Source organism: Struthio camelus, chromosome 6, assembly GCF_040807025.1.
Source record: "Struthio camelus isolate bStrCam1 chromosome 6, bStrCam1.hap1, whole genome shotgun sequence".
Lineage (NCBI taxonomy): Eukaryota > Metazoa > Chordata > Aves > Struthioniformes > Struthionidae > Struthio > Struthio camelus.
Genome location: NC_090947.1, coordinates 14,319,177 through 14,334,767, shown reverse-complemented (window position 1 = coordinate 14,334,767; position 15,591 = coordinate 14,319,177). Strand labels below are relative to the sequence as shown.

Here is a 15,591-nt window from a genome sequence, read left to right as displayed (position 1 = left end):
GCTGCAATATCACTTACGCTTTTTATCTTCAACTTTGTTGATCATGTGACTTTTTTCTCCCCCCCCCTTTTAGGCTTACATGTACTGTTTGTGAAAAAACATTGTAAAGGCAGAATCGCTGCCTGTATTGCAGATCGTTGCATGTATCACAACGTTTAGTTCATCAGCAGTGCGAAGTCCATGCTGATGAACAGTCAGCTGTTTAAGTCCATGCTACATATGGTTACCAAGTAGACAAGTTATTTGATTTGTGATGCTTCATGGTTTTATTTACCAAATAATTCAAGGAATATTATCTTGATTCTGTATCAGTCGACTTCTGCTGCTGCCCTCCAAATTTTATGCCATTGTTACTACTTTAAAGTTTTTCCAAAATATGTAGCAGTTAGAAAGGTGCTCATTGCAACAGCCACGTGTTAATTTTCAAGTGTAAACTGTTCTCTCCCATTCCTTATCTCTGCCCACTTTCTTTTCCCTAAACCTCACTCAGGAAAAGTATGTTTTGCACTTTTGTTTTTAGACCTGGGTGAGCACAATGAAGCCTTTTTTACATCCAGAAGTAATATTTGTTTTACGGTATAAAATCTTTAGTTTGCATGTTATCATGGACAAGCTAAATTAGACTATTAACGAGCTACTATTGGAGCTTAACAAAGAGTGGAGACTTCTTCATTTTTAGCTTGTTACAAAGAATTAAGCCCTCAGGATCCTTTCAGAGAGTAACAGGAATAGATTTGTCCTTTCATGGTTCAGCTGTGGCTTTAAGTTCACCCTTTATGTCAGTGTCTAACTGTAGGTGCTACCAAAAAATTGTGTCAAGTTTAAAAAGCTAATTCAGACTAAAGTTATGTGCATGGGCTTGTTCAGCAAGACTTGTTTTTAAGCAGTTTTCTGTAGACTGACAGGTATGTCTGTGCAACATATATCAATTTTAAAATGGAGTTGCACAGCTGTAATATTCAAAAGGGTTTATTGTGAGGAATGAGACCTATAACATGGATGGCTTTGAAAATACTTTAGAGTTGGCCAGCTGTTGCATAATCACGTTAGCCAGTCTTCCTAGGTAATTGTGTGATTCAGATCAAGCCTTCAACAAACAGTGCCTTAGCCAAAGATGAAAAGATAAATGGGCTCATTCCAACAGAAAATAATACAATTCTTGTCTCTTCTAGTCTCTTTCACATTAGCTGTGTTTGATGTTGGATGTTTAATGCTGGAAGTCCTAGTGCCAGCTCCGTTTACCCCTTTGAAACTCTACATCTATAAGAGTTCTGCTTGTAATAGCATTCAGCTCTGGATCTCCTGGTGTGCATATACCATCCTGAACATGATTGCTCTAAGCCCTTCAAGAAAACCAGTTAAGTTTCAGTTTCCGGAATGGGTCCGATACAGGCTACAGTGCATGAAAAATAGCTTCTTTCAAAGCCTTAAGAGCGTGACAGAATTCGGGAACAGGAAAGGTGGAACTGCACCTCTATTTTCTGTCTGTGTTTGAAATGCTTTATTAGGTGAAAAAGTTGGTGTGTAGACTGGCTGGTCCCTCCTTAGATGTAGATACCAGAATACAAATTGATATTTTAAATTATCAGAAAAAGCTATAAGCATCAACGTTTAAGAATTGTCACATGCCGTGGTGCAAACAGGGAAATAAGTGTTCTCCTAACAGTTAGAGAGCAGACTACAGCTCGATTACCTGTTGTTCATTTTTATGTGTGTTTGATGGAAAGTTTAATGGACTTGGGTGTTAGTTTGCATACCAGAGCGCAAAGCTGGAGGCTGTGCCTATAAAAATAAGCATGAAGGCTGGTGGAGTTGGAGTTAGGCCAGATGTTCTACTAAAACCCATCAGATTCTGCAGTAATCTGGTGCTGAGTGGCTTTGGGGGGAAGGGCACACTGGGTAACTTGCTTTTGTTAATTGGAAATGGGAATCTTGGAGTTTAGTCATGTCTGGAAATGTCTGGGGTACGTCTGACTAAGAAAATCTCATTAAAAAGCTGTACTTGTTTATTATATTGTTTTTGCAGCTCTTAAATTTCTCATGATAAAATTCTTTTCTCCTTTTTGCAAAAGTTATTTCCTGTGAATATCAGTAACAAAATCCTATAAGAGCTTCTTTAACTTCACAAAGTAAAATGTATTCCATGGCCAATGCAATTGCCAAATAGAAGAAACATCATATTGATTATGTGAAGGCTCCAGGGAATAGTTGGTGTGGTTAAAATGTATGCCCTACAGACTACATGGAAAACTTCAAATACATTCATAAAAGTAAATTGATGGGTCACTACTGAATTTAAGTTTATAATTTTATGTGAAATTAATCTTATTCTATTGAATTCCCTCCTTTTTTTCTTCTTCCTTTTTTTTAGTTGATACATTGACTAAAATGATTGGCTTATCCAGTTCAGCAGTCATTTTTGCTTTATACTCTGGAATGCCAGCGAATGGGGGTGGGCACCTGTCTCTCTGTACGGTTACAGTGATTCATGAATGGTAGAGATAAACAGTGGTATATGTATCAGTTTGATTATTGTGCTGGAATTGTTTTGTGGTCAGAAGCGTGGAAGTAGCAAGTGAGGTGTGAGGAGTCTGCATGAGCTCAGAGGAGTTGGTCTTTAGAGTTCAGATACTGCGTTATTTTGCCCTGCGCGTTTTTCTGCACAGTTACGTTGATTCTTGAAGTCTTCTGAAATTTGCAGACGTCAACATTTTCTTTGTTACAACAAAATGTTTGTTTGCTTTTTGTTCTTGTAACAAAATAGCATCTTTCTCTGATATCAGTGTTTAATTTGTATTTTCTGTGTATGGAGTTTGTGGGCTGCTTTGGGCAGGAACAGTCTTATGGTACTGAACACATGTTGTTTTATCACTGAAATATTAAATATTTGGCATTCCAGGATAATAACTCAGTGTTAGCTGTTTGAGTGGCATCCTTGTGATTGCCTTCTGGTGGCTTGACTTTTGCAGTGTACTTATTTCACAGTCTGAGGTGCTTCCTGTTGATCTGTATTGTTTTAGCATTGCAAGAGTGGCCTTTTTGTTTCTGATTTGACTTCACTTAACTGTATTTATATCACTCATCACCCCTTTCTCAACCACGTAACAGTATTCAGGCGTTTGCTGCACTGCTGTCTAGAGTAGTGACTTTGTTCCTGCTGATATTCCAGATGTTACATTTGGAAAAGGAGGGTGGAAAACGTAGAATTATACGAATGAGAGTGATTGGCTTGATCTAACTTTGCCTTGTATGCCCACCCCTCTGTATAGCTCTGACGCCGTTATAAAGAATGGAGTTCTGGGGTACTGGAATACATGAATACTGCTTCCTGGGAAAATCTACATTGTAATATGATAATAGTGGCTATTGAAGTTCAATTTTATTCTCATTTGCATTACTCTCTGATGTCAGCATAATCCTTTCAGGCTTTGATAGGTTGAATCCCTCTCCAGATTTTGAAGAGCTCTTCCAGACTCCTGGCTAAGAAGAACTTTGGAAGTGTTGTTTGTATGGGGAAAGCGAAAATTCAGTGTCCGGGATCCAAAACTGGTTAGTGTAAAATTGAGGAAGTGCTGAGCACTTGAGAGAGAGTGAAAAGCCCCCTGCATGGCATGTGTCCACTCAGCTCTGAGAGCTAACCAGTTTCTGATCAGTCTCTTGTAATCCATCTGCTGTTGCTTGAAGCATGGCATAGCTGTGGGATGCCCACATACGTACCTGTGTTTAGCAGGCCTGCGCCTTTGCTATTACTATGGCGAAGAGCAGAAGAGTCTGTGTCCCTGCTACACCTGGCTCTGGTCTGCCTTACCCGTATGTATTTGCTTATGTTTATCCAGCAAGTCCAACTCAGACTGTTGCTCTTCCTTTCAGGAGCTTGGCAATATAGTGACCAAATAGCTTTCTTAAAATGAAGGATTACTGAATAGCTGGAGCAAAGCAACTTTTAGTCTGCGCACATAACTCTTTAGTGATGCACTTACTGTTCCCTGATGGCTGCCCAGGGGACCCGATTTTCCTCAGATCTTCTCTTCCTCCCTCGGGGGAGGCTTTTGTCAGTTTAAACGATTTTCCCAGCAGTGCCTCAACAGTTTGCCTCTTTGAGGGAAACTACCGAGTTGTAGAAATAATATTTTTGCAGCTGCCCCAGGCTAGGGCCTGGAAGCCTGCTGCTTCTGTTTCGGATTTGAAGAAGGGTTTGTGTGCCCAAGGCGCATGGCTTTTCCAGTGATATCTTCTGCTCTAGTAACAACTATTCTGTCTCTCTATAAATCTTGCTTTGCTTGTTGTTGAGTCAGAAATCCTGTTTGGTCCTTTGGTGCTTCATATAGCCCACTGCGGAAAAACAAGCTTTATAACTTGACTGGAGTTAGAAGTAAAGATTTTTACAGCAAACAGGTTAGGTATTACTAACCTTGAAGTGCGTCGTGGGAAGAGAATTACTTATCTCAAGGTATTGCTTTGTGTTCTTTTCCTTTTTGTATGGCACCCACTATGCTGAATGTAGCATTTGAGACACTTATTTCTAGTGCCATATACAATATTTGCCTAAAGAAGTAAGAAAACATCACTAAGGATCACAGAAATAGTATGAATGTTTTGGGCTATGTATAGGGGTCTTCCCTTCCTTGTGCACTTTCTTTTGTCTCCTTGATGTGACACTGGAAAAAAGAGAGAGGGTGGTCAAGGAATTCATCCCATAGGACCCCAGCGTCTGTTTTGGTGTTGGCTCTGCCCAAAAATGTTTTGTGTGTTTCTTGCAGAGGTGATGGTGCTGTTCTGGGCATTTACTAGTGGTTTCAGTGCACTTCATATGAAACAAAATCACAGAAGGGAGATTAATGAAAGATTGGTAAGAAAGAGAAATAGAAGCAACATATCCAAGTAGTTTTAAAAACATGATTCTCACTCTGAAGAATGTAAGTTAGCCTTGGTTGCAGCACAGTGGTAGGTTTTTCTTTCCCCCACTCTTTTTGTACAGAAAAAATGAAACATTTTGGAATGAACATTCTCTCTCTTTCTCTCTCTCTCTCTCTCTCTCACTCTCTCACCTTTTCACCAATTGTTTCTTGTTCACATTGATACAAGAGATTTCTTGGCACAGATGCTCTTCAGTCTGCAGTTAGTGTTTGCTTGTGAAAACAAGTCTTTATCTTTTCAGAAGTTAGCAAACATTGATGTTCTGATGTATTTAAATACTTTCCTTTTAAAATTCTCACATCTTTGGTTTGACTTCCTTGCCAGTCACTCAGAGGTTTCATTTATAATCCATCCTCTGTAGAAATTTTCTTTGTATAAAAATATCCAACTGTAGTCAGAGAAGTGGATGACTGAGATGATTAATCTACTTCATTAACAGCAATATTAGAGCCTGTCATACCGGTTGCGAGGTGAGCAGTAATATTCACCTTGCAGCAGAGAGAATTTTGTGCCCTTAAGAGACTTATAAGTGAAACCTGATAATGTGTACATATGCATCTTCTTTAAGGACTTGCTTCAACTTGTCATAAGTGTATCTGTCCCTGGAAAATGCCCTGTTAATGCAGGGCCTGCATCTAAAATAGATTGAAGTACGATTAAGGGCTTGATCCTGGTCAGTGCAGGTTATCCTTAGCTTGTTCAGACTGTTGTTTGCACAGTAACTTACTGGATCAAGCACATAATGAAGCCTGTTTAATCAATTTTGTTATCCTTTTTGTCGTAAGTTGTGTGTGTCATGACTTGTTTGTTTTGCGATAGAGATGTGCACTTCTGCCTTTGTGTAACTCTTTTGAGCTTTGTTTCTTGATGCATTAAATCAGCCATCACCACATTTGGTGCAGGACTGTGCTGTGTGCTTACAATTAATTTTATCTCCTCTAGGGAAAAGATGGTTTTCCTTGAGCTGTTGATACTGTTGTCGCAGAGTTTCCTTCCTTTGTCTGATTTTTTTTTTTTTTTTTTTTCCTCTCCAGTGCTCTTCTATGTAGTTTTCTTCTGTAGAGTCTTGTCCTGTCCAGGTTACAAGACTGCCTGTCGTAGTTAATAACTGCCTTAAGCAACATATGGTAACTTACCAGTGTTGTTCTTTTTCCTGTTACAACATAACTTTGCTCAGTATGTTTCTGGGGCTAAAATGCAATGGGCAGAAGAACGGTGGTCTTTAGCAAGAACATTTTAATTATGGGGAATAAGTTGTGTTTGTTCAGACATCCAGTGTTATATTTCTTCACTCACACAAGCATAATTAGAACAGACTCCATCCAAACTACCGTGAAAAATATTAAGCAGGATCAAGGAGAAGGGGAGGTTAAGGGGTTTCTCCATGTAGCGAGAGTGTAAGACTAAGTACAAGGGTCTGGTTTGTATTTTCAGTTTACCACAGGCTAGACTTTGGAAAAGTAAATTTTTAGCTTTGGCTCCCCTTCTAGCAAGGGGAGTGGAAACAGGCTTTCTTATCTGTAGCATCTCACTGATTATTGTGGCCTCTTTAGGGCTGGTCAGGAGCTTTGCAGTGATCCTGTATTTGCTGGGAAATGCTAATAAGAGGAATCAAAGCACAGAAGTTACTTTTGCTAACTGAGGATTAAATCACAGAATGGTTGAGGTGGGAAGGGACCTCTGGAGATCATCTAGTCCAACCCCCCAGCTCAAGCAGGGTCATCTAGAGCACATTGCACAGGACTAGTGCCCTTATGGTACACAGTGCAAGTCCAGCCTTTACTGGAAATGAGAAAATCCACACAGAAGCTCCTGTTTAAGGAAATCAGACTTTATTAGTTCCTGTTCTTTCGACTAATCATTGCTCTTTAGGATCATGAGGTTGTGCCTTCGCAGCCTCTTGCAGATGGTATTGGGAAGCTCAGTGCGTGCTCTCAGCGTGCTGAAGGCTGTGTAGCCTTGTTTCTGCATAGTGCTACGCAAAGTCCAAACTAACGTGCCCTGTGGAGCATGCAGAGTATTAGCCTGGGACTGGCTCCACGCAAACTGCAGCTGCGTGGCTTGGATCACGGGTAGTTTATTTTGTGGGTGCCATCATGAGACAGTGCAGGCAAGCCCTGGAGTATTAAAGGATGAAATCCTAACATGTTTGTGTTTTTTCAAGTACTCTGCCCATCCCTCTCCACCAAACAGTAAAAAACGCCTACACTGCGATAGACAGTAATACAATAAAGCCCCCAAAATAACAGTGATGTTCTAAGGTGTTTTGTTACTGTTAATGTTTTCCTCATACTTTTCACACATATTATCTTGCAACTCTGCAAGCCTTTCACACCTGGAAAACACAGTGGACCAGAAACAGGTTGCATCTAACTTTTTTGTGGCCAGCCACTATGAAAGCTAAATTTGAGCACTCTGCATGATTCTTCAAATAAAAAATGGTGTGCTAATATGATATTGATTCAGTTACTAATATTTACTAAAATGAGAAATTTCATTATGGAGTAACATTATAGTGTTAAAACTTGATGGGTTTTGTTTGAATTTGAGATAGTTAGTAAAACTGAGAACATGCAAGCACAGGCTTCCTCTGTGCCTGCAACCTCCTGGGCTTCGACTGTGCTGAGCATGCAGTGGGACATGTGCTGATGAGCTGGCAGGATCCAGAACTGCAGTAATTAAGGCAAATGCCAATAAAAATGAATATCAGAAATATACTTTTTTATTTATATTTATATTTTTATATTTATTACTTTAATATATATATTTATATATGCAAAAGCATATGCCACATTAAGGGAAAAATACTCTCAACCAGCCTCTGAGTTCTGTTTTTGTTCCAATAAAATCTATTCAGATATTCCTTTGATCTTACTTTAATGTCTCTAATTTCAATGAATTGTTTTAGTGGAGAGATCTGAAACTGTTCAAAATTAAAGGGATCCGGTACATTTGAGCCTAATTAGTACTGAAGAAACGCGCCTTATGTGCGTCTGAACTATAAGAATTTGTCTGCGTAAATGGAAGACTTCAGTATCCACACTAGCAATCTTATTTTACCAGCATTTCTCTGTGTTTGTATGCTACAGTATATAAAAATAAAAGAATAGAGTGGTCATACTGGGTTCTGGGAATCTTGCACACTTCTAGCACGGTTGCAGAGTACTGTAGTGCTTGTGTGTTTTACAGTGGGAGCTGACGCCTATGCAGCAGCGATTTTGCAGTGTCGCAGGCAGCCGTGGGTGAGAGGCGGGGGGCTTGTTTGTGGCAAAGCTGCTGCGTGTGATGTGGAGCGTGCTCCCAGGAGAGATGCAGAAAACTTGTGAAGCTGCTTAACGCTTTAGAATGGTTCTAAATTCTGCAGAAAATTGCTTTATGGAGGAGGCTGCAGATCCAGAAAAGCTTTTAAAGATGCAAAGCATGCTGTGATGATAGCCCCAGCTCTGCAGCACCTGTTCTGCAGCTGTAACTTCTGCTGATAATGTTCCCCGGCTCCTGCAGCTGCAGTTGCCTCTCTTCTCGGCCCTTGGGATATTGTAAGGCTAACTTTGCCAGGGGAAAAAATAGCTTTCCGTATGTGAAACGCTCTCCCGGAGGCTTTATTAGGGGTCTTCTAAAAGCTCCCTTCTAGAGTTGGCATCTACTACCTTTTCCCGGTGTATTAGGTTTGCACACAGCTCATGTGCTTTCTTGCTCCTGAGCTTTCACTGGACTCTGCAGAGGGTTTTGCTGCCTCTCAGCTGACAATGGTAACAGTAACCACTTGCCTCAAGCTGTTGCATCTGCTTTCAATCCTAGGGGAAAAAAATAGGCATAAAGATGTCTTAGAGGTTGTAGGTAAAAGTATCTTAGAAATTTTATCTCCAGCAGTACTCAGAGGCAAGGTTACAAAGATTACCTCCTTATGTAACTTTTCCAGTTGAATTGTGATTCAGGATTTTCTTCCTAGTCAAGGTCTTAAATCCTTTATTTAACAGAAGCAAGTTGCCTGCAGCGTATTGGTGGAGAATGCAGAAGGTATTGTCGTTTGACCTAATAGAAATTTGAGTGCCGTTTTCCACAGACGAAACGTTTGTGCGTTACAGTGTCACCATTCTGCATGACTGGTTCACTGATAAGCTACAAGTTAGAGGCCTGTTGTTGTGGATTCTGGACAAATACACCAAAGAGGCAGAGTTTGCCTTTGTGAGCTATTGCAGTAAAGCAGAAATTTAGAGGAAGGAATATTATCCAACCTCTCTAGGTAGAAAAACTTGAGGTGGTAGCAAATCGTGTCCAAACTCGCATAAAAAGACCATGGCAAAGCCAAGAAAGAAATCAATATCTCCTGACTGCGTTCTGTGCTTTCGTCATCATGAGGCCATTCCTCTGGGGTTTCTTTTTTTTTTTTTTTTTTTTTTTTTTTCCCTTAAACGGGGAAAATGAAAGATCTCTTTAGTCCCTGGGGTGCTACTGTATGGTCTCCCACTACTCTAAGTGTCCTGCTTTCAGCGCTGGAATGTGACTGTGCTTGTTGCTTGCTCAAGGATTTAAGCCATTTACTTTGTTTGTTTATAATAGAGTTCTGGTGGGAAGGCAGATGTTATGTGGGAAAGCTATTTTCTGGATCTGTTTATCCCAGTTATGTGGAATCTCACAGACCACCACTAGCAAGTATCTATTAGGGATCAGTTTTGTAATTTGGTAGTTGTATAAGAAAAAAAGGGAAATGTGTTGGTTCTTGTAAGCTTCTTTGCCTCAAAAAAACAATGATTTGGCATGCTTTGGTGTTTAAAACGGACATGTGTATGACTTTGTTTCTATATAGTCATTTGACCTTTTGAAATATTGATATTTTAGGAAATGGTCTGAATTTGTACATATCTGACAGTAAACAGCTGACTTGAACTCCCAAAATACATTGCCTGAGCAATACTTAGCTATGAAGAGTTGTTTCTAAATAAATCTCATTTGAATGTCTGTTTCCAAAATTAAAAATCAAAGTTTTTACTCTTTCATCCTTTTTTTTTTTTTTTTTTTTTAACCTTGGCATCTCTTACCTCTTGCATACTGCAAGAAACTCAGCAGTTGAATTGGATGCTGACTTGGTAACAGAATAGCTGAAAAGGGCAGGTCTGCAATTTCCTGGGACTCGTGTTTCAGAATGTAATCTTTAAGATCCGGCCTGTCTTCTGCTGATTCTTTTCAGCAATGATTTTACAGCAGACTGTATTCACAAATTCACAGATTCGTAAGGTTTGTGAGAAAACTAGTTAACCTATTAATATTTTGTCAAGAAAGAGCCTTAACTGGAGTATCCTTCTGCCTGTGAAGACTAGAAAGCTTCTTACTCTTGCATATCTGTTATTCTTACCAAGGATTTGTTAGCTTGCGAATTTCCAAAGCTGTATGTGTTGAAAGAACAAAATAAACACTGTAGAGAGCTTATTTTTGTCTTTTCCTATAGTTCAGTCAAACAGATTAGACATGGACAGAAAACCCTTTCTTTTTTAGGGGGAGGATGACCACAAAATCAGATTTTTTTTTTTTTTTTGGAGAGGGAAAAAAAAATAGACACGCACCGCTGTGTGTTTGAAAGAAACAAAAATCTTTATTGTTTTGCAAGGACAGGCTTCAAATTCAAAAATCCTTTTCTGAGATTACGCTGACAGTCTGCATGCCTGTGGGGTGCTTCCCTCCTGCATTTGGTGCTGGAGAAACAGGAATTGTCCAGGTCGGAGCTGGAGACTGGTTGCCAAGAGCAGAGGCAACTTCAGGCCTGTTCCCCGTACTCTCCACAGGCACGTGGCGAAACCAGCTAGTTTCTAATGTATTTGGTCTGTTCTAGGCTGTGGTTTGGGAGGAGAAATGTTCTGCAGAAGATTTTCTGACCAGTGCCAAAGCAGATGAGAAAGTATGTGTTTGTTTAGAAATGGGGAGTCTTGAGCCTAATTAGCAAAGTATTCGGTTTCATCACAGCAGCAGTTGTAGGATGAGTTGTCAGCAGTGGCTGCTTCTGTTTCATCCTGTGGATTGTAATTATTGTACCCATGAACTACAAGACTCTCTGGAAGCCTCATAATACTTGTTTTTATCAGTGCAGTCTAGTTTGTTCATCTCTGTTTTAAATCGGACAGAGAATGCAGTGCGAGTTCACAACTTGTTTATGTGTGTGTATGCTATGGAAGATGAGAAAACTTGCTCTCTTTGCTTTCTGCTTAGGATTAAATTTGTTTAGCATTTAGCAGAAAATTGCTGTAGACATGAAAGTTAGATAGGGAAGGGTTGCAGTGGTTAATACTTTTAATTTGTGACTCTGCAGCCATGGATGTAATTCCATGCTCTGCTGAACCCCTGGGTGAATAGCTCCTTGTGCCTCTGATCTCATTTGGAAAATGCATTTTATAGCACTTGCCTATAACACAAAATTGTGCGATAAACCTAGCTGGTGACTGTAAGGTGCTAAGGTGTTACTGGGAAGGAGCTATATAAAAGTTACAGATGTAGGGGAGAAAAAGACTAGTTATTTATGGTGGCCTATATGTTTTGGTAAGCTGGTTTTCTAAGGCTGAGTGACTAGCTCTTCCTGCAAGTTAGATGTTGCGTTGCAAGTATGTTTTAAGGTTGGTCATCTAAAGTTGCTAGCTTTTTCTAGACTTCCTGGTCAGAAGTCTTTGACTTTTAATGAAAATCTGTACCAATATTTTCTCTATAGAAATCATTATTTTTTCTTCTGCAATTACTAATAACCCAGGTAACAGGAACCTATGGCTCTGTGTGCAGCCATTACACCTCCCATGGAGTCCCCAGTTATTGGAAAACCATGCTTTACTGTGGGTTTTATTTATTACATGGTTGTGGAAAGTGATGCCAAATACTCTAGGTTTTAATTCACATTTGAACAGTATCTGCAGGCAGGGTGGGATGAGCTTGTGGCATTTCTTGCCTTATGAGCATAGGGGAATGAGGTTCTCGCAGCTGAAGTGGGGAGGTACAGAGAGCTGCGCAGTTTGTGGGCGAGAGGCTTTACAAAGGCAGTTAATTGCAAAACAAGACTGTTATTACCTGTCCTTGAGCCTGAACTTCTGCCGACATGATAATCATGATGTTCAAAATCACTCTCTGCTCACAGTTTAGTAGCGAATAGAACTTAACAGAGTAAAACTGAACCATTACTCTTGCTGTCTTCCAAAGAAAACGGCAGATGAGTTTAGGATCTTGAAATAAAAATTAGGCTTCGTGTCTGCCGAGGAACCGCAGCAGACCTCCGACTGACTTGAATCCTGACTTTAAATCTTTCAGGTGGCAGAAACCTGTCAGAGGCTGTTAGCCTTCAGGTTTCTTTCCTATGAAGCTCTTCCGTTTGAGGCCTTGAAGAGATGATGTGAAGTGTGGATGAGGGAGTGCAGCAAGCTCCAGCTTTGCCTTTATGCCGTTTGTACGAGTGCATGAGGGCTGCAGCTAAGCTCTTACAATATTTGCCACGCAGGTGGAGTCATAAGCATAAAACTGGAGAAATAAGCATATGATTGGGCTTTCTTATTGTTTTAAACAATGTTTGTAACAGGTATCCTGTTATGTAGCAATAGCTACTTAGATTCTGACAGTATTCACTGAGAGAAGTCCAAAAGATGTTTTAGGGTATATGTACATATTTATTCACTGTTACAAGTGTTTCTTTGTGTAAGTATTAAATAGGAGAATTATATATAACCAGCAGAAGTATTTTGAAAGGAAAATCCTCAATAAAATATTTTATTTTGCGTTGTTTTTCTTCCACAGACATACATTGGCAGCGTGGTGATATCAATAAACCCCTACAGATCTCTACCCATTTATTCTCCAGAGAAAGTTGAAGAATACAGAAACCGAAACTTTTATGAGCTCAGTCCTCACATGTAAGTACAGTGAAGAAGCTTTAGTTTCCCTTCTGTTCTGAAACAGATGGTACCAGCTGTCTTTCTCATCGAGAAGCCTATGTTGATTAAAACAAACAAAACAAAAATCACCCCCTTTGACATGAATTCATAATAGTTGATTCTTATTTTAAGGAAAAGTCAAGATAAATGAGTCTTTCCAGGCATGTGTTTAGATCCATTTGGTTATGTCCATTTCAGAACACTTTCCTGTAAATCTTAGTGATAGCCTCTATACCTCTTCAGGTTTGTAAAGTAGGTAGTCTGTTTTCAAGGAAACCTGCTTCTTTCAGAGTCCAGACTGCCTTGTGAAAGCATCTAATTGTTAAATGTGTATGAGTAATACAGTATTACTTTTGATTTTTGAGCCTCTTAATTTCTCTTTGCACAATACAAAAAATAAACCCCTTATGATGATTGCAGAACCTAATCAGGTATGTCTGAATGGTATAAGCAGAAAAATATGAGCTTCATCTCCTCTGTTCTGTGCTAGGCAGAAGTGAACCAATTATAAGAGGGCAACTAGAGTGCCATCCATATATGTTATCCAAAATTTAAGGATAAAATATATTGTATATATACAGATATATAATACCATATTATAAAATATAACTTGCGTATGATGTAAATTCCAAGACTAAATTTAGGAATGGAAAGTCTGGAAACTAGTATAATGTCATATCTCTCTTTCATTTGCCTTTTATAACTCCTGTATGGGGTTGCATATTGCAAATAAGTCAAAGGCCTTGTCTTTGTTTAATCTCTTTACTGTGCTGGAATGTGGCTGTGAAGAACTGACATAACCTATGTCATGTGGGCCTAGTCAGTTACTGATGGTCAGTATTGCGTTAACTGAATGTGGTTAAGCCTTGTGCCTAGTAGGACAGGAATTTGATCACAGGTCTGGTATGACTGAAAATGAGGTATCTTGTCTTCAAGACCCGTATTTTGCAGTCGTCATTTCATCTTACTAGATACTATATTCCTGAGATTAAAGCCAGCTGTTCGTCTTCTCTGCATGATGCTGGGGTAGGTAAGTGTTTCCTGCATACTGTGAGATTGTCACTTTGCATTTAAATATTCAGGAGACTGTCTTGAGTGACTAGTGATCAGATAAGTGTCTAAACATGGACATGAATGTAGGCATCTTCCTTTAGTGTAAGCTATTAGATTAAGAGGAAAAGATGTACTCAAATTGTTTTGGAAGTTATCTTGTACTGATTTTTTTTTTTTTTTGCTTTCATCCTTCATCTGTAACTTTTGCAAATATATTGCTTGAAATGCAAACAACCAGTTAATGAGATCAAATAAGCTTCTTGTAGTTCTTAGCTTCTGTGGGTCTGAACTCTGACTGTATTCAGGTTTTCTTTCTTCACAATTTTGTTTAGCAAGCACAATTGCTTGCTAAAAGAACTTTCTGCTCTGCTAACTTTGTTCAGCTGCATAAAGTCTACTGTCATATGATAGAAGATTTTTAAAATTAAGTCTAGGAGTAACAGTTTGTTTAACGTTTTGAAAGTCAGTATTATGTACTTGATTCCATTTAGAATAGAGTAATATATTCGTCTGTGTTTCTCCATCTTTTGTAGAAGAGATGTTTTCCTGGAATAAAAATGGTCAACGTTCTTGTACCTATTTTATTTGTTCAGTGCCTAATCCAACCAAGTATACATTCTACTTTGATTAGAGAAATGCTTGCCCTTCATTATCAAGAGGGAAATTATCTTCAAGGCAGAAAGGGCAGATATCAGAAGCCTGGATAAAGAGGCTCAGGAAAAGAATAAGAATCTTAACACACTAGAAAAATGTTTCATAAACGTCATTCATTGCTAATGGCATTCATTATGTCATTATGGTCAGGCTGCCATCTCAGAACAGCAATTTCTGGAATCTAAACACTCAAAATCCACTTTAAGAGTGGTAGATTGAAGTGAGAAAATGTTGAGTATTAACTTATGTGAGGAAATCTTGACTGTGTAATGGTAATATGATTTTCCTTACAAGTTTGGATAGAGTGCCAACTAGTGAAAAGTAAAAGACTAATTTGTCTTGGACAGACATAATCTGTCGACAGATTTTCCTTATTTAGTATTGTTCCTATAAAAAGTTATGTCTTCTGACACCTGTTAAATAGACAAAATATCCTTAAAGAATACAGGACTAGGAGATAATTTTGGTTACAGTTTCTTTTACAGATGAAGTATTTTCTTTTCAAACTGTAGAAATATGGAATGATCTTACCTGCTGGTTGACTATTTGGGGCATGGCTTGGCAGTGAAATTCTTCTTGGCAGGCTGTAGGGACTAATGAGAACTGTAGAAACGAGTCACTTTGGCCCCTTCTCAAAAGGGGAACACTTCTGACCATCTTTAACAGATACTCTTAAAATACTGTAGTTACTAAAAGTAAGTGTTACCTATGTTGCCTTAAGCCATCTCTTAATATCCTAAACAACTTTTCATTCCCTTTAGTATATCCTGCCTTGTAATGGTAGCCTAAAGATTCATGCTGGTACAGTGGTTGAGCTCGGAGGGTGGTGATATGCTCCTGTTGCAGCCAAGCCCAGATTGGTCCCGGCTAAGCAGTAAGATGCTTATTAGACGCTTGCCTGCCATGCTGATGGGCGCAGACAAAGAGCTCTGTCTGCAATGGGACAGGTGTGGCCCAGCCTTGGATCTTGCAGCCCAATGCCACGGTTGCCTGGTCAGAGAGGAGCAGGCTGCTGCTAAAGAAGGGTTTGGGCGCGTTTGGGGAGGTTGCCACACTCTTCCGCAGAGAC

At 39.4% G+C, this 15,591-nt stretch overlaps 1 protein-coding gene across 5 annotated transcripts in view; it reads left to right on the top strand.

The window, feature by feature from the left end:
• Positions 1–15,591, top strand: part of MYO1B (myosin IB) — a 117,343-nt gene that overhangs the window by 18,540 nt on the left and 83,212 nt on the right. For all 5 annotated transcript variants that reach the window (XM_068948293.1, XM_068948294.1, XM_068948295.1 and 2 more), the window contains exon 3: positions 12,679–12,794. In XM_068948293.1, coding sequence (XP_068804394.1) covers positions 12,679–12,794 — 116 coding nt within the window. The remainder of the gene's footprint in view (positions 1–12,678; positions 12,795–15,591) is intronic.